Here is a 19,681-nt window from a genome sequence, read left to right as displayed (position 1 = left end):
TTAAGTCACAGCACATAACCAGACTCCAGAGAATAAACCAGGAACTTTAGCACTAATAAGGAAATGCCTAAAGCCCACAAAATTAAGTACAAAGTTTTACAAACAAATCTAAACAAACATGGCTGAGACAAGCGTGTGGCTACAGTGATTGTGCAGTGTACTAAACACCACAGACATCGGGTGGCTCTCTTGCAACCATAAAACTGTCACTTTATGCAGGAGATGACAGAAAGAGTAGCTCAATTTTTGCATTAATATAAATGATCCTTCATGACAAAGCCCATGGAGACGTAACAAGTCTCAAAGAAAAATCCATGATTTTCCAGTCTCATTCCTGAAGAACTCTGATCTCTTTTTTGGGCCACATCCACTTTGTGAATACTGGCTGAATGGCAGACCTCAGCGCTGTGATCAGCGGCACAATGCCCAGTTGGAGGGTGGTAGCTCATGATGTGTCCCAGGATGCAGTACTGGGTCCGGTTCTGTTAACTTCTTCAATCAGCTCCACAGAGGTCCTGGAAGTGCTGGTGGCAACTTGACCATGCACCAGCAATACACACTTGTAGCCAGAAGGCTGGTGGTACCCTGTGGTGCACTAGGAAGCGTGTTGCCAACAGGCTACAGGAGGGGATCCCACCCCTCTGCTCAGCTCTGGCAAGGCCACATCTGGAATGCTGGGTCCAGTTCTGAGCTACCCAGTAAAAGACATGGAGTTACTGGAATCCAGCACAGGGTTTCAAAGGAGACTGAAGCACTTCCTATGAGGGAAGGATGAGAGAACTGAGCCCATTTAGCCTGAAGACGACTGGCAGGGGGTTTTATCAGTGTTCACTAACCTGAAGAGAGGGTGTCAAGAGGATGGGGCCAGACTATTCATAGTGGTGGCCCACAGTAGGTCATAAAATAAACACAAGAAGCTCCATCTGGATACAAGAGAACTTTTAACAGTGAGGGTGACAAAGCACTGGAACAGGCTGCCTAGAGAGGCTGCAGAGTCTCCTCCTCTGGAGATACTCAAAACCCGCCTGGACACAGTCCTTCGCACCATGGGCTAAGTGACGCAGCTTGAGCAGGAAAGTTCCACTCCATCTCCAGAAGTCCCTTACAACCTCAACTATCTGTCGAACATTAACAGAATAAAAAGTCAAACACTGAGGAAAATAGATACCTGCTTCATTTCTTCAATTTTAGTGAAAACAAGCAGTAAAAATTTGGTCAAAGTACCACACACAGAAAGGTTGCTTACCAGTGTTCAACACAGAGCTTCCATGTTTACACTCGTGCCTTACCACTAAATGAAATTTAATACAGTACAGGATACAGCATCCTGAACCAATACGTTTGCACCTTTCCTACTATTTGTTTACTTTGCAAGCTTTCACTTTTCAATTACTCAGTGCATATTTAAACACTCTTGCCTGCCCCAACTGAAAACAGAAAAGCTGAGGGCAAGTTTAAACATAGATTGCACATACCTAACTTCTTTTCTAGTCAGACACTGTAGCACAGCAAATATGACTTTACAATGACTATAAAATTCACAGGTTTTGTTTTGCCCTGACAGGGTAGAGTTTCAGCACTGCTCTTGGTCTGGGCTATTTTTAATTGTACTAATCTAACAGTTGCCTAGCAGGTCACTTTTACTTGACTTGTTTTAGCTTAGCAGTATGAATATTATATATGCAAAGATCTGACCAATATGTGGCCACTTCATAGCAAACAGCATTATGTTCACTGAGGCTGCAGGAGGCTATTAAGTAACTCTAACTGCTAATGGATGAAGATGGGAGAACTTCAGCTGCTAACCAATGAAGAGATCAAGCACTGAAATGAAAACACTGTCCCTGGTGTCTAATCAGTATTTCCCCTCCTGTTTCATCTCCATGCACCTCCACAGTCTGTCTTAGAGCACCCATCAAGCAGGAACAGCAGGAAGACAACAGCTAAGACCCCTTGCCCACCTCCCAGCCTTCTCTTGCGGCTCAAACTCAGTTCTCTCCACCTTTACCTGAACACCCTAGGCTCCCTGGCCACCTGGGCAGTCCTTCACTGGACTCACTCCAGAACACCAAGGTCTCTTTGACAGTGCAGAGCCCAAAGTTGCACACTTCTCCAAATACAGATTTGGAAGTGCTGAAGAAAGGGAACAATTGCCACCCTTACTAGCTGATATGGCCCAATATAATTTTGGCCTTGATTGCTGCTGCAGGCTCCCACTCCATCTGTTGTGCCATCAGGATACCAAGGTCTTTTTTCAGGGAGATGCTTTTCACTTAGCTGGTGCCCAGTCCACACTACTGTAGGGGTTATGCTATCCCAGGAGCAAGAGTGTTAAGTCTTCCTCTGCTAAACTTCATGAGGTCAATAGGAAGAACTAGCATCCCTTCCACAGAAGCCACGCACTGATGCCTTAAGTTTATGAGATCTCACCGGATCATACAGCTTAGAAAAGTTGGCGCATGGGGAAAGGAGGGGCAAACCTTGACTGAGGGCCTCTTTGACAATCTCACAGTAAATTGGACTCATTTAGACTAAATCTAATCAGATTTAAGCAAGCCAGCCAGACCAAATGGCTCCTGAACCAGAGGCCTTCATGACACAACCAAGCAAGCAACTTTCACAAATACTTTACTGAAGGTTTGATCAAACCAGAGTAATGACATTCTCAGAGTAATGACCCAAGTCATGACCTGTAGGTGACTTCTGAAGCCCTTTTCTGAATCAGAGACATTAAGAAAAATCTTAGTCATTTGTAAAGGCTCATAACAGTAAAAGTTCTTAAGAGCTCATTTTTGGAGCTTTGTCTTCACATTGCAAGTTAAATAAAAATACATTAACATAAATGGACAGCTCCTGTGCTAAAAAAGGACTAGTTTTGTTTGCTGTGTCAAACAGACCTTTAAAATGCAAATATTCGAAGCTGAAGTGTAAGTCATCAGTGCTACCATCACATTCAGTTCATTATTTGATATAAATAGCTCTTGGCCAGATAAGCGCAGCATTAAACTCATCTAGCATAACTGGTAAAGATGTTTGGGAGCCACTGCTCATTTAAGGAGCTACTTGCCCATCACTCAGTCCCTAATAATGAATGCTAAGTAGGACCAGAAAGAATATGTATTTTTCAGTAAGTCAAGTAGAACATGGTAACTCATATATGCTCCACTTACTAGTGACTTCATTAGCTCATCTTCAATACTGAAGTTCTCGATGTCTATAAAACATTCTGAGAGTTTTTGCTAACAATATGATTCAGCTCTACTTTTCTCTTTTTTCAATAAGACACTTCAGTGTTACTTTATAACTCCAGAATATACAGAACATATTCACCAATTACATCAATCTCATCTTCTAAGAGATAAACTCAAAGCTCAGAATTTCAGTACAAAATAAATTAAGATGCCTAGAATTCTGTCCTTGGTGGCATTTCTAAGCATTCTGTTTCACACCCATTGAGGTTTTCAAATCATAGGCCCACACAGTGTCTATTCCCTCTCCAGTAGTATGATCTGGGATCCAGCAAGGGAAAGGAAAACGACAGGCAATAACTCTGGCATTATGCTGAAGTTCTTCTTCCAGCTTCTTCTCCAACTGTGGCATCTGTGGAGCAAAAACCAAAGGCTTTCAGAAGCAGCACAACACAGAAGAATTCTCTTTAGATTCTAATTCAAGTGTACAAGACAAGTCCAAAGTCTGAAGAATTTTTAAAAATAATTTTAGGGCAATTTTCATGATAATATACTCTAGCCTACTGCATTGACAAAGAATATCTCAAGTTTGAAAATAGTTGCTTTACTCTGAACTGTGAAATTGTTAACTCTAAGTTTTAAAAAATGCATCTAGAATTGTAGATAATCCCTCAGTTAAATAGAAGGAAAGCTTTTGCAAGTTCCAATTCACAATTTTCCATACTAGGATTCTTTCTTTATAAAGACTTTAGCCCCATGAATTAGTACTTTAATTACACTGCAATACACCTGAACCACCGTGTCATATTCAAAAGACCAATGTCTCTCGTGACATCCAGTTTATGGCACAGCAGATCTCAGAAGACTCAGGATTTCTTATGTTCAGGATTTCTTTTGTTCAAACCCAGGCAAACTGGTGCCTGGCAAACAAAGAAGTTCATGCAACAGCATTTGAGCTTTGCTGGCTCCACTCTGCTAACATAAGTCACTGCAGCAGTAGTGGGCCAACAGCATGTGCTACTGCGCAGCTCTGCTTGGCTGAGGACCCACTCGGCCTAGATTGCCTCCATTTACAGGAGTTAAGCAGATGGAAAAAACAACAGAAGTATCATTTACCTGCCAGGGCTGAGTAACACCCTGTCCAAGTCAGATGCTCCATCTCCAAAAAATACTTTGGAAATTTTGGTACACATTAAGTGAAAATATATATATATATATATTAATGTATCTCAATTTCAAAGGAATTTCTTTCCAACTCCAAACAGCAAGAAGTTCTGAAAAATTAAGCTCAATAGATTTTATCTACTTTCATTCTTTAGAAAAGACTGATACTGTGCTCAAGTAGATCAGTGTGCATCTATTCCTTTTATTCCACAAGGAGTAAATATGGCATCAAGGTCCTAATACACATTAAAATCTACTTGCTTTAGTATCACATATATTAAACAGATATAACTTAGATATGAAAGGAACAACTTAAATATGAAAGATGAGCAATTACTTACAAATATAGTTGAAGTCATGAGAACAGTGTAACTTAAAAATATATATATCATAGCAGGAAAATATAACTGAATGAAAAAACCCACAAACATATTTCTAACGGCTAGACATAGCTTCCACTATCACATACATGCAGAGTGTTCCTTTCATAAAGTGCCCTACCACCACCATTAAATATAAGTTTACATTGAACTATTGTAAGAATATGATATTCGTACATCTAACATGCAAGAGTTGCATCTGAACACATACACAATCTAAGTATCCTGTGCTCTGATTTAGTCGATACAGCAAATGCTTTTAAATATTTTTGCTACTGTACCTTAACTAAACTAGAAAAATAGGGCCATTTCAGTATCTCAGAGACCACAGAACAGAACCCCTCCGGTATTAGATAAGAAAGGACTAAGTTGTTATGGAAATTGATACAGTTCACAAACATGGACTTAGTCTAATTTTTAATAAATAATTATGAACACATGTCATGTCATGTCTATGTTAGTGCAAATTAGAAAAGTTTGTTAACAGTTCAGCCAAGAGAAATGGTATCCTTGAACTAAAGTCAGAGGTCTTAATCTAAATTTTTTAACAATTGTTATGCTTTTTAATCTGACTTTTTAATGTTCACTAAAAAAATGTACACCTTTTGTACAGTACTTATACAGTTAAAATACAATAGAAGTTACAAATATCCACACCTGGTGATCCTGCCCATAACAACAAAATTCTCTTCAACAACTCAAACCCACCACCCCCAGATGCTTGCAAGGACAGGTCCTGCAGCCTTCTCTGAAGATCAGTAAATCCAAACCCTATAAGCTAACCTTGGATGTGAAATAAGAGAACAGTGTGACAACATCAAACCAGATTAGTATTATTAAATAAATAGATCTACTGTGCTCAATAAAAGAGAAAAATGCATTAGTTTCTTGAAAATCAATTTAGTCACTTCGGAAGCTAAGCACCCACAACTTCCAAGGGAAATTTAAAGAGCAAACTTAAGTCTTACTTAACGCAGTTCGTATGCTTGGGTCTACTAAATTTAAGTCAGTGGGGCTTTTTGTTTTTGTTTTCTAACCAGAAAGATCTAAGAACCTAAACTCATTTACTCATATCAAGTTACTGGTTATTAATTTACCCTGCTTCAGTCTACTAACTTTAAGTTAGCACAAAATGCCTACTAAGCTTGCTCACATTTTCCCAGACTACTTATTTCTGCTTTACTGGAGTGTCTTTCTTCATCTGCACTCCTGCCCTCAGTACACTGGAGAATTTCTGACTGCAAATTTCCTGTCTTGATCACCAAATGAACCACTCAGCAAGTCTGATACCACTCAATACAGCAAGGGTACAACAACTGCCCTCCAATTATTTGCTTCAGAGACACTGTAGCCTTGTCAAAATCAGGCAGTCAAGTAGTCCATGTTTCTAGACAGTATCACAGAGATAGCAGCTCCAAAAATGAGATCATCTCCTCTTCAAACTCCAAGCTAAGAACAGATCATACTCAGCTCAGGGAATACCTACAGCACAGCTAGCATAACAGCTCTTGCATTCTTGCTAATATGCCAACTATGTAGCAAAATATTAGTACTAACTACCTTTGACATTCTCTAAGTTGATTCATTTTTAAAATCAGTCTAACAGTGGTTGTCTTAGTATTAAAATTATTAGACAACAAAAAATATTAAAACTTACCATTTGAGGTACCCCAAAAATTACAACATTTGTGTAATGGGAAAAAGATACCTACAAAAAAAGTATAAGTCTTAACGAAAATTATCATATATAACTGGAAGAGTTGGTACCATTCTTTTCCTCAATGCCTTTGGTTACATTCGTTTCAACCTAATCCTTGGTTTTTAGGCTAAAAACAAGAAAGGAGATTCCCGATTCACATTCACATCACATTTAAAAATCAGATGCAAGTTTCCCTACACCAGACAGCCCACATTGCTCAGAATGCAGAAATCTTCTAACTAGTCAAGAATTCAGCATGAATTTCAGTAGCACACATGCAAAAAATCAATTCGGATACACAGACATAATTCAAGAGTCATAAATAAACCCATGTAGGTAATTTTCTTTTATAACTCCTATATATGTTAAAGTGAGAAATGTTTTAAGATTAAGGCATTGTCTTGTTAAGTGCTGGCTAGATGTAAAACTTCCTTAGGCGTTCCAAAAGCTGGATTCTCCCTATTTTGCTCAGAGGTTTTCCATGTTTGCTTCTGAACAAAGATAATGAACAACAGTACAGAACAATGAACAACAGTACATTCATGCTTCCCCCACCAAGTTTCTTGTATCCACTTTGACCATGACAAAATGTCATAAAGCAAAAACAACAAAAAAGACACTTCCATATGACTAGCAGGGGAAAGGCAGGCATAAACACAGCAGAAAAATAAGTAACTAACTAAAAAAGAGCAATTCTGATTCAAATGTTCAAACATGCCAAAAAAATCAGTTACATATGCAGTCATGATCTTAAAGCAGTGCTCAAAAATCAAGAGTTTCACAGTTGCAAAAGAACACACACCTAATGAAGTGCCAAACAAGGCAATGAATTTTCATGTTAGGTGAACAGAGTCTTGTTAAGACTTCAACTAACCAGCTTTCAATGAAGCTGATATTACAGCAATCCACGTTATCCACTAGACAAAAGGCTGAAGGAGCAGCCTTTATCATTCAGAGACATCTCTAAGGACAGCACATGCCACATGGAAGCATAAAACCAGCAAAGCTGCCTATTATGCTGTTGAGTCCAGTTGCTGTGGACTTGGGCACTTGAAGCCCAAGGAAACATCTGGTGGATGAAAGCACTCTAGCTGTTTCAAAGAATTATTTCCAAATTACAAGAAAGTCTTCTCAGACATCCCAAATTCATTCATTCTTATGCATTCCACCACCTACCTTCCATAAGTCTGAAATATAAAATTTGGCATTCTGATGCACCCCATCCCTCCAGGCACGGTATCTGGAGTACCAGACCAACCAGGGATTTAATTCATAACCAACAGCTTTAAATCCCCTTTTTGCAGCAGCTATCACCTACAAAAAAAAAAAAAAAAAAAAAGGAAATTTCATTCAGGAAGAGAAAAAGTGCTGGAATATGTTAGTCTCAACAATACCAAGGCACAGACAGAAATGTTCAATGTTCAAAATCAGGGCATCTGACTTATTTCAGTTGCACTAGCAGGTAAGCATTTAAGACCTCTGTATCACAAGAATGACCTACTAATAAAAAAATATGAAGGTAAATGGTTGACCAATATAAAAACAAATATAACTCACAATATAGCTTTCTTCTAATGCTACACTTCATATGATTTCAATTACCTTTTTAATTCAAAATTATGTAAGATTCTCAAATACACCCATTTAAATTAAGATCCTGGCACGTGTACATGATCGGGATTGTCTCCGAAATAGAATAATATAAAACTGTAAATATACTAGAAGAATCTAGCATTTTTACTATGTTTGGAAACAAACATATGGCCATATTTATTTACAAATTTTACTTGAGAGAGTGCTAAATATTTGAAAGTATGAGTGCAGAAGCTCTACTTAATTTAAGGAAAAATGCTCCAAGGGAATTCCAAGTATCATTGCATGGAATTCCAGGCACCTGGCTTTCAGAGCAGAATTCAATCTCCCCTTAGTCACCCACATATAAAATCACTACCTGATCAAAATTAGGTGGATCAGGTAAAAGTCAGAATGCAAAGTAGATAAGAAAGCTGACGTTTCTGATGTCCTATATGAATACTTTTCTATTGTTTCTACTTAAGCACAACTCCTTCCAGTTGACTCCTTGAACAGTTGACTCAATTCACACGAAACATGGGCAACACTAACATGCAAAAAAATATCTTAGCAGCTCCTACCAAAAGCTCACTTACTGCACCCCTTGTTGCTAAAACTGACAAAAAGCAGATGGTTAAAAAGCTCTACATGAAATATGACACCTACAGAGAAGAGTCCATTCATCGCAACTGTCCCTCACCAGCAGTTTTGACAGGAGTTTGACAACATCCTGAAAGGGCAGTATCACTTTGCCTGTCATCACCTTTTCTCTCATGATTCCCTATTGTTTTTTTAATCTAATTTACATCCAGGGCTTCCCCAGTAAGTTCTGAGCACAAGAACAGAATAGCTTGCTTACCTTGTGAAAATAAAAACCTCAGTATTTCTGCATAAAAACTGACACTGAGAAACAACTGCTGTAATACTGAAAACATCTGAGTGCAGCAAAACTTTCTCCCCTACATGATCACCCTTAAGTTAGAGCATCCTTCAGCTAGACACCATATGGATATGCTCATTTCCCCGGTATGGAAGCCTCTCCCCACCTCTAGTGGGTATCATTCCACTTTGAAGTTATTCTCACTTATTTTAAAATGAGGCAGACAGCAGCATGGCCAAAGCACACAGACGGTAACAAGTATAGCTTTAAGAATACAATGAATTTTGTTTTGCTACTTATTGCTGGTTCCTCACTCCCTTATTCTACTGTCACTTTATATAACAAACATAGGGCAGCAGTGCCAGAAGTTTGCAGCTCTGCTGCCTCCTACCCTGTTTCAAGCTGTTTAAACTCACAGCCTTACATATTGCAGCTATGTCTCTTCAGGCGCTATTACTTCTTAAGTGAAAGCATGCTGCATGGATGCCTCCGGCCAAAGGGCAAGCCCATGGGTTTTATATAATACCTTATACAAATCATTCCCAGGGCACTCACCCCTTTTCTGAGGGATTACAATCCCCATAACTTACAATACGGCCATCGCCGCTACCAATGTCAACCAGAGGGCCTCTCCTGCCCCGCAGCATCTCGAGGACGTTTTCGATCTGGGCCGAGGTGGCGGGGACGAAGGGCAGGCAGACCCTCCTCAGCGCGGGCATCACGAAGGGCGTCACCACGGCGTGCAGGGCCAGCAGGCTGGCGCCGAGGCCACCGGCCGCGAGCAGCCCCCACGCGCTCCGCCGGGCCGAGGTGTCCTCGTCGCCTTGGGGCGCCTGCCGCATGGCTCCTGCGGACAAGCATTGACATTTCCTCACACAAGCTGCTTTACTGGAGGTTTAACAGGCAAAACAGGCTGCACCACAACCATCAGGGCCCATACCCTTTGAACTGATTGCTGTGCTATCATGGAGCAGTTACTACATTGGTAGTAAGGAGAAAAACAGTTTAGCTACTCAGCAACGGCAACCAAACATAAAGAAAGCAGGTGCTGCTCACACCTCCCGCCCAGGAGGCGGGAGCGGCGCTCGCAGAGGCGCCTCCGGCCGCAACGAACCTCCCCGAGGGGCCGCCGAGCCGGGCGCCATCCCCCCCGCCCGGCCCGCACCGCGCAGGCGCGGCCCCAGCGACCACCCCGCCTCCCGAGCGAAGGGCCTCACAGCGAGCGGGCGGTGGGGTCCGGCCCGGAAGTACTTATACTGGAGGGCGATACCACCTGATCACGGGGGAGGGGGACTCCTGCAAGGGGGTGGCTTAGCGCTGTAGCGGCAGAGTCCACCGCTAGGGCGCTTCCCCCCCCCTCCCGTATTCTCCCTAATAGCGTCTCCCAGCGGCTTCCAGAAGCCTCTGCCGAGGGCGCCACATAGGTCCCGCGCGCCACATGTTTCACGGCGGGGTTTGCCGCGCAGGCGCGGAGCGCTCTACGTCAGCGCGCTCTGCGTCATTGCGTACGGGGCGCGGCGCGGCTCAGGCGGGCAGGGCGGCAGGCGGGAGCCATCATGTCGGCTATGGGGACCTTGGCGTTCGATGAGTATGGGCGGCCCTTCCTCATCCTTAAGGACCAGGAGCGCAAGACGCGCCTCATGGGGCTTGAGGCGCTCAAGGTGAGCGGGCGGTGGCCGCTGACGCGTCCGGGAGCCAGAACGGGCGGGGCAGTCCCGCTGTGATGGCGGCGGAGCCGTTGGGCCTCGTGTGTGGGGAGGGAATGGAGCCCCTGGGGGCTCCACGCGTGATCCTCGCCCCTCTACGGGGCTCTGGGGGAGAGAGAGAGAGGGAGGGAGAAGGCCGTGGCCACACCAAGCCCGCTGGCAGTGGGCGAGGCCGTGCCGGTGTCAGCCCCCTTGCTGTGTGCACGTGTGCGGCTTAAATACTGAAAATAAAGATACAAGACAAAGCTCTTAAGTCTTTCTTATTTTCCTTTTTGATGCTGTCAGGGTCTATTAATTTGAATCCTCCAGGAAATCTTCGTAGCTGCTCCTCTTTTGGAAGCTTTAGCTGTGTAAGCAAAGAAAGGGCATGGGAGGTGGTCCAGACATAAAAGCAATATGCTCATATTTATTTGTTCTAGGCATTTAACAGTTTCAGATTGAATTCTGACACTGGAGTTAGCTCTTTTTTATGATTTTCTTAGGCCAGTGTTATGATTTGGGAGCATTAACAATATTATATTTTTTTTCTTTTGTAGTCTCACATAATGGCAGCAAAGGCAGTGGCAAACACTCTGAGAACATCTCTTGGGCCCAATGGTAACCCTGAAATAATGTTAATAACTCTTTCAGTATTTTTTCAGGGGTTTATTTGTTTGCTTTAACCGTTGCCTTTTGTTTTTTCTAGGTTTGGATAAAATGATGGTGGATAAGGATGGTGAGGTGACTGTGACAAATGATGGTGCTACTATTCTGAACATGATGGATGTGGATCACCAGATAGCTAAACTTATGGTGGAGCTGTCCAAATCTCAAGATGATGAGATTGGGGATGGAACTACGGGAGTTGTTGGTAAGAGAAGATTTTAAACTTAGTTCATTTCCCAGTTTCATAATCAAGCTACTTAAAATGCTTTTGGAGATGTTGATGTTTGATGTAGATAAAGCTTTTCTGTAAAATATTTTAAAATATTTAATACTTTGATATTCTTGTCAATTTCTGTATTGGGAGCCTTTTAATGAGAAAGATGATTTCTGTATTTTAAAATATGGTTACATTTGCAATTTGTGTTGAGAGTCCTTTGTCTACTTTCAGATTTTAACTTTTTTTGCTTACCTTTCTTCAGGTATTGCCTTTGACTCTTGTGCTTGTTTTTAAAGTAAAATAGAATCTTCTTTCTAAAAATGCTAGAAGGGAAAAGGAAAAAAATCTGATGGGCTACTTTTCAATTTCTCAAATATGATGCTTCAATTTATGGGAGAGTAAACATTATTTTAAATTTTGTTTTCTAGTTCTGGCTGGAGCACTGCTGGAGCAGGCGGAGCAGTTACTGGATCGCGGTATTCACCCTATCAGAATAGCAGATGGTTACGAACAGGCGGCTCGCATTGCGATTGAGCACCTAGACAAAATCAGCGACAGCTTTCCAGTCGATCCGCAGAACACTGAACCACTGATCCAGACAGCAAAGACAACTCTAGGCTCCAAAGTGTAAGCTCATGAGAAACTCACAACGAGTTTTACCTTTTTCCTTATGGACGCTTTTAATTGAAAGGAGAAATCCTGATATGTGCTTGATATTTTGGTAGAGTATTAAATTATTTATAATACAGGGATGAGAGTTGAATGTTCTTTTGTATTTACTTGGTTTCTAGTCCAGTTTTTCAATAGACTCTTGGTCTCTTGGTTGTATCTGTTGACCCCCAGTTCTAAAAACTGCATACTCAGTTTTTTAAAAGATGATGCAGCTGAAAGAAGTGCAAAGTTGGGTTGTTTGCTTGCTTGTTTGTTTGTTTTCTTTATGCAGATATAAATTCTGACCCCAGGTGTAAAGCTCTGGTTTCTGTTCTCAGTGTTCTGTTTTATGGTTCTGTTTTTCAGTGTAGAGTAAGTCAGCTTCCCAGTAGCTCAGTCACTCCATGCCACTCAAGATGAGTTTAACTTTAGAATTGCACTTCCTTAAGAACGTGTTTTTAGTTGGCTAATCCTGTAATAACGATATCTTATTTTACAGAATGTGTATAGTTCCCATGTAAGTATTGTGTTATAAATCGCTAGTATTGGAGACTTTACAAAAGTACTTTCAAGATAAATTCTAGTGTACTAGCTGCACCCTAAATAAGCATCAATCTAATTTTCCAGTTAGTATTTTTGGGGAGGAGGGACTGTTTTTTGTCTCTTGCTCTTTGGGCATCAGACAGTTTTCTCAGATACGATGGAGCTTGGATGTCAGCAATAGCATGAAGATGAGAGAACGTAAACAAACAAATGAGAGAGATGGATGTCTCCCAGTTTTAATTACTGTAGTACATAGCTTTTTGCAAAGCGCAGTTTTGGATTGCTTAGCATCTTGTGGTAGCCATTTAAATGTCTAGGGAGGTAGCAGTGGGAATGCAGATCTTTGCCTTGCCTCTTCCTTTCTTGTCCTGTTCCCCTTGTTGCATCTCAATCCGTTGTATGTTTTTGATCTTGTCACCTGTACAGAAGTTCTGGAAAGTTGTTGACTGGCTTTGTTGGCATTTAATAGTACTGTTTCAGGCTTGACCTCTGTCAAGGTATAGCATTTTTTGCAGATACAGATTTAGTTAGTATTTTTCTTACTTCATCAATATAGAAAAGTGTAGTAGGAGAGTATGTCAGAAGTGTAGTAGGAGAGTGTGTCAGTTTGCTGTTCATAGCATCTGTGAGGTACCTCTCAAGGCGAAAGCTGCTGCTTTATAATACAGAAAATATGTGCAAGTGCTCTTTTTAGGGGCCTCTTTTGCACGCCTGTCATGAGTGTTCGTATGACCTGAATGTTTCTTAATAGCAAGTTCTCATCATTTATGTCCCAAATCTACATCTTTAGAATATGTCCAAGAACAATATGTAGAGGAATTGTGTGTTGTATGTTCTGTCATATGTAGCATCTCTTTTACTTCTGGGAACAAACAATCCAGAACCAGTCTTCTCTTTCAATGAATGGAAGTCTTAAGCTCTAATTATATTTTTTTTTCAGTGCAGTACTATTTGAATTATATTCTTTTTTTCCCCTAATCCTGAACTCTTTAAATGTAACAAACCTTTATTATGCTGTGCTTGAATCTAGAGTCAATCGCTGTCACAGACAAATGGCAGAAATTGCTGTAAATGCTGTACTGACAGTAGCAGACATGGAGCGCAAAGATGTTGATTTTGAGCTTATCAAAGTACAAGGCAAAGTGGGAGGCAGACTGGAAGATACACAGTTGGTTAAAGGAGTGATCGTGGATAAAGACTTCAGTCATCCACAGATGCCCAAAGTGAGTGATGTGTGTGTCCGTAATGGTTTAAACAAGATGGTCTTGAAATACATCACTTCAAATACTGTCCCTGCATTTAAACACAATGTGGTTTGTTTATGTTTTATGTTTTGTTTTGTTTTTCTCATTCAGTTTTCTCGAGAGGGGGCAGGGAGAAAGACATTAAATTGTTTGCCTTGGAGGGACCAAGGCAAATAATTTAGGTAGAATTCAAGTAGTCTTCAGAAAATGTGAAGTACTCTTGTGTATTTAAGTGAGGACAAGTGCAGAGTTCTGTAGTGAAACAAATAGTCATCTGCAGAATAAAATGTGATGAGCTGTGTTAAGCACCTACTGTACGTGTATCAGCTGTTACATGTGAGTTCAGGATGAGAATTTCTGCAAGTCTAAAATATTATTTAATAGTTGACATTCTTCATCCTATAAAGGAAGACTTGATGAAAATACCAATCTTTAAATACATTAAAAAGTAGTTGTAAAGAGGGCAAGCACATAATGCTCTCCATGGTCACTGTGAGTAGGGAGGGGAAAGCCATTGTAGGTTTGGTGCTTAAAAAAAAGGAACAAGTGGGTGAAGGTTGTTACACACTTAGACAGCATCTTGAGAGGGGTTTATGTTTCTATGATTCTATGTGCGTTAAATGGCAGCAGCTTGTGAGAGAATTACATGGATCTAGTTAGTCTCATTTTAGTATCTGTGAAAGGATCTTCGAGGTTCCTCCTATTGCTACTTTTTTAATACATGTCATCATTCTGTTCAAGTACAAGAAGGAAGTGTGTTACTTGAGTCAGAATTCAACTCTCTCTTTATTTTATGCTTAGGAACTTAAAGATGCTAAAATTGCAATCCTTACTTGTCCATTTGAACCACCTAAGCCTAAAACCAAGCATAAGCTTGATGTAACCTCGGTGGAAGATTACAAGGCACTGCAGAAATACGAAAAGGAGAAGTTTGAAGAGATGGTGAAACAGGTAGAGTCTTTAGGAGGATTCTTCTGTTTTCTGTTGTTTTCCTAGCTTTTACACAAAACTGCATCATAATTTTATTTATTCTGCAAATGAGCAGATAATTCCATTGATTGGCAACACGTTTCTCAGTAGTTTTAAGGCTATGAATGAAAATTAAGCTAAAGTAATTAGCTTGGAATTCAGTTCTGTCTCTCTGTATACCAGACAGCTCTTTTTCAAGGAATTGTGTTTTGAGGAAAATAAGGAGACTTAAAACCATTGAGTTGTGTGGGGTTTTTTTGTTTGTTTGTTTGTTTGTTGTTTTTTTCCTCTAATTTTTGCTGTAAGATTTGGTCAGAAGATTGATGTTGTTTACTGCTTTCAGATAAAAGACACTGGTGCAAACCTTGCTATTTGCCAGTGGGGTTTTGATGATGAGGCAAATCACCTGCTGCTTCAGAATGAGCTGCCTGCTGTTCGTTGGGTTGGTGGACCTGAAATAGAAGTAAGTAAAATCTCTTAAATATATGAGGAACGAGTACAAAATCTTGTTAATAAGCTGTATTGCTTAAACATTTCAGACTTTTGAGGGGGCGGGGGGAAATGCCTAATTGTATGTGTATGATTAATACAGGAGGAAAAAGTCATTGGGGGGCCTGTGAAAGAACTTTGAAAAATGATACTGAGATCTTTAATTGTAGTCAGTGCATGTTTGCATGTAAGTTCTTTGTGACTAGGAATGTTTTTCCTCTTAATCTTGCTCTTTGATCCCCAGAAACAATGAATCACCTGAAATACTTTGTCTGAAGTGATGAGAAAATAAACTTTCGGAGTAGGCATATGATAAATCCCCTTTTGCTAGTTTTAACTGTTATAAAACATGAGGGAAAAGTCTTCTCAAGATAACTGATGATTGTTTGATCTTAGTTGATTGCCATTGCAACTGGTGGGCGCATCGTTCCTCGCTTCTGTGAACTCACGGCAGAGAAGCTGGGTTTTGCTGGGATTGTCAGGGAGATCTCCTTCGGAACCACAAAGGATAAAATGCTGGTCATTGAACAGTGCCAGAACTCAAGAGCCGTGACCATTTTCATTAGAGGAGGAAATAAAATGGTGAGATACTTGATTTATTGCCATTTTATCTGTGGATGGTCTCATTTGCCCTTCTTACGGAAGGGCGGAAGGCTTGCTCGACACATTAGTGATTTTGCCTGATTACGTGTGTGACATAATTGCCGTATATAAATGTTAAAACCTAATTTTCTGATTTAGTCTATTAAAAAAGACAAAACCCAGAATAAGACCATTTGAATGCCAATATACATATTTGGTTCTTGGTTGTACTATTAGGTTATATTTAAAACAAGTCCTATTGTGAGTGAAAAGCTTAGGAAGCAAGGAACATATTCCCTAATTTGAGGAGGTTTGGGAGTGCAAATTATTTCTTTAAGAGATTATTGTAACTTTTTAAATGCTTCTACTTTTATTATATTTGGGAGCTGACACAAAGTCCAGCCTGAATGCAAAATTGAAACTACAGGAACTAACATAAATTTTTCAATCCATAGATGCAATAAATTGCACTGAAAAGATGCATATCTTTTGTGTGCTGCTTGTATCTAGCATTTTGATACAACATAGCCTACGCCTGCTAAGAGATTTGTTCATTAAGTTGCAGTTGCTACTTCTGCATTAGCAAATAAATTTTGATAGGCTTCACCTGTGTATCTTGTAAAGTATCTGCTTTTTTGTGATTGAAGATCATAGAAGAAGCCAAACGCTCCCTTCACGATGCTCTGTGTGTAATCCGCAACCTCGTTCGTGATAATCGGATTGTGTACGGTGGCGGTGCCGCCGAGATCTCTTGTGCTTTGGCTGTCAGCGAGGCAGCAGACAAGGTAAGAAGGAAAGCTTTACAACTTTCTGTAATTTAAATTAAGTGCTGCTTAAAAAGCTCTCAAAAAGTGAATACTTAAGGAATTTTCTGGCATCCACTGATAGCCAGTGCTAAAGCTTGGCTTGTCTGTTTGGTTAAAATATATTTTGGAAGCTGAGGTACGTATTTCCCAGAAGAAGTCTGTGTATCATGCAGACAGTTCTGCGACTAGTGTAAAAATCTGCATTTACTAACGTTGTAGTAATAGCTGTTTGCTTTGTTTTCCCAGTGTCCCTCTTTGGAACAGTATGCCATGAGAGCCTTTGCGGATGCCCTGGAAGTAATTCCCATGGCACTGTCGGAGAACAGCGGTATGAATCCCATACAGACTATGACAGAAGTGCGGGCTAGGCAAGTGAAAGAAAATAATCCTGCTCTCGGCATCGACTGTTTGCAGAAAGGAACAAATGGTAAGAAGCAGAGTGGCGTGAGAACTTGTAACAGGGTTTTTTTCCCTCAAAAAATAGAATACTATTTTTCCTTTTTAACTTTTTTTAACCATGAGTTTTTGCCCCTTGTCATAATAAATGCCTGGGGAAGAGGGTATGGAAGGAGAACGCTTGCATGCCTCACAGGTGAAGAAATAAAATTACATGAATACTACTTTTGGTTGCAAGATTAGCTGAAGATATTGCTGACCTTTTGATGCAGGAGTAAAAACTACTCACTAATTATTTTCCTTGAGATAATATGTGGGTGTATTTTAAATACATCAATTTTAGTGATCCAATTTGGAAGTTCCAGCTAGTCTGGAACCTATAATAACTATGTTACAGATTAAGAAATCAGTATATGAAAACTTCCGTTTTCATCTGGAAATAAATTTGCCATGTTTTTTTTTTTTTCCACAAAGATAGAAAGTTTTGGAACATATTAAAAGGCATTGCATTTATGTAAATTTATAAGTCTTTTGTTAGGTGTTTGTGCTTTCGTGCAACTTTGTACTCTCACTTCTCCAGTGGTCACTGTGCCTTTAGGGTACCTTCAGTATTTCTATATAGAAACTGATGTCTAAAAATGAATACAGGAATAAAAAAAAGAAGGGGGACCATGGGGAAGGATTTAGTTGGGAAGAAATTTATTTTCTTAATGTAGTGCATCTGGGCTCTTACCAAAACCCTGAACTCTTAATTTTTCCAAATTTTTGTCCAACAGTCGTGGTAAAGACTATTAATTTGAATATGTTCTTTCAGTGACAATGACCTGACAGTGACTGTCAGGTGAATGTTATCTTTTTGAGGGGAATGCCTAATTCTTTTTCTTCCCTTTGGCAGATATGAAGCAGCAACATGTTATAGAAACCCTGATTGGTAAGAAACAGCAGATTTCCCTGGCTACTCAAGTTGTTAGAATGATCCTGAAGATTGATGATATCCGTAGACCAGGAGAATCTGAAGAGTGAAGGTTGAAAAACAAGAAACATTAAGGAGTTCACAGCAGTAGCGAAGACAGCAGGATTCTGATGCTTCATCTTCAGCTATTTATTTTTGACACTTTTTGTTTCAGATACTGTACTGAATAATTGTTGGAAATAAAACACAATTCAGCACTTGTGGTACCAAGACTTGTTTAAGAAGTATCATTGCATATTTTCTTAAATGGATGTGTGTAATCATAGGAAACAATATCATAAGCCCTTTGCTCCTGCAGCTGACTCTAACTGCTTGGGAGCAAATCCCATAGGTGTTAATTTGAAGAGGTCTGCAAATTTTCAGTAACGGAAGTGGAAAATTACAGTAGCCTTCAGTAATTCCTGCATACTGACAAGTATGAAGTGTAAATATGATTTATTAGTACCCATATTTTGTGCTTCTAATTTCTTATTGGTTTTCAAGAGTAAACTGAAAGTTTTTTGTGCTGACCGAACAGAGGCCTTGTACTTCAGGCCTGCTTTAAAGCACTTCACAAAATTGCGTGAAGTGCAAGGTGTTCATAACTGTGAGTTATTTGCAGTGTTTACCACCAATTCAATAGTGGCACCTAAGAACACCACATCAGAAAGAAGCAGGTGAATAGTTATGTGTCAAGTCACTGGACACTTAGGTGGGCTTAGGCAGAAAGTTTTCTGAATTGTGTCCTAGGAAAAAAGTTCCAAAGACCTTCCCGAGATATTTTAGTTATTTTTTAATAACATGGCAAACTGTAATTACCCTTAGCTTAGGCATTTCTTTCTTTTTCTTTGCCTTTTCCTACAATAGCTTTATTTATGTGCTGCTCAAAGGGCAAATCCTGAACTGATTAATGATTGTAACTGTGAATAGAGCAGTGGTTCATGTAGAACCATTTGCTTGCTTAGATCAATAGAAGGAAAAGGAAAAAAGCTATAACCAGAATTTCCACAGAGCAGTTTAACTGCAGTAATTCATTAATAGCATCCCACCCTCTGTTTGAATTGCATGTCATCACATGTAATGCCAAATCTGTTTTAAAGCTTCACTTATTAACCGTTTCCCTCAGGTTGCTTTTTAACATGCTGAAAAAACATAACTCACTTAAAACAGGAGATGCCAAGAAAAAATGTGGAGGGCTAGCCAGCTGCTGTGCTGCTCTGCAGGTGCAGTAGCTATTCTGGTAGGACTCTGCATAAAAAAACACTGCATAAAAAACACTGTAATTGATGGTGGGGAGAGGGGGAAAAACTGTGATTGTACCGTACAAATTCTGTGTGATTTTTAGATTTTACCAAAATACAATGTTTGCACTCAGTGTAAAAACTGGATCATTCTCCCTCCTGCCAAGGTCTTCAGCATGTTGCTGGTAGTCTCTGAGCAAGGCACATTTAGAGGCATGTTTGAATTACAAACTTCTGCATAACTTAAAGGCTTTTAGAACATGGGACAGGTCGCTTGAATTAGGAAATAATGTGTTTTACCAACCTGGCTTATGAAAATAATGTTTTTACGGTCTGTATGTTAAATGCTTTTTTTAA

The 19,681-nt window shown here is 40.1% G+C and overlaps 2 protein-coding genes across 2 annotated transcripts; one reads left to right on the top strand and one right to left on the bottom strand.

Moving 5' to 3' along the window:
- Positions 1-3,388: 3,388 nt before the first annotated feature.
- Positions 3,389-9,725, bottom strand: ATPSCKMT (ATP synthase c subunit lysine N-methyltransferase). Its single transcript, XM_010221083.2, has 4 exons — positions 9,474-9,725; positions 7,608-7,745; positions 6,390-6,440; positions 3,389-3,600 (listed from the first exon to the last, which is right to left on the bottom strand). The coding sequence occupies exons 1-4, from the start codon at positions 9,723-9,725 to the stop codon at positions 3,430-3,432; spliced, it is 612 nt and encodes a 203-aa protein (XP_010219385.2). The 3' UTR covers positions 3,389-3,429.
- A 672-nt stretch (positions 9,726-10,397) lies between these two features.
- Positions 10,398-18,314, top strand: CCT5 (chaperonin containing TCP1 subunit 5). The gene is made up of 11 exons (XM_088528911.1): positions 10,398-10,544; positions 11,126-11,186; positions 11,275-11,439; positions 11,880-12,078; positions 13,676-13,868; positions 14,691-14,840; positions 15,202-15,321; positions 15,744-15,929; positions 16,577-16,714; positions 16,982-17,162; positions 18,027-18,314. The coding sequence occupies exons 1-11, from the start codon at positions 10,440-10,442 to the stop codon at positions 18,152-18,154; spliced, it is 1,626 nt and encodes a 541-aa protein (XP_088385037.1). The 5' UTR covers positions 10,398-10,439; the 3' UTR covers positions 18,155-18,314.
- The last annotated feature ends 1,367 nt before the right edge of the window (positions 18,315-19,681 follow it).

Source organism: Tinamus guttatus, unplaced genomic scaffold (assembly GCF_059628265.1).
Source record: "Tinamus guttatus ecotype Peru unplaced genomic scaffold, ASM5962826v1 Tinamus_guttatus_pri_ptg000315l, whole genome shotgun sequence".
In the NCBI taxonomy this organism is placed as follows: Eukaryota; Metazoa; Chordata; class Aves; order Tinamiformes; family Tinamidae; genus Tinamus; species Tinamus guttatus.
The sequence above is the reverse complement of the archived record's forward strand: the minus strand, read 5'-3'. Positions and strand labels throughout refer to the sequence as shown.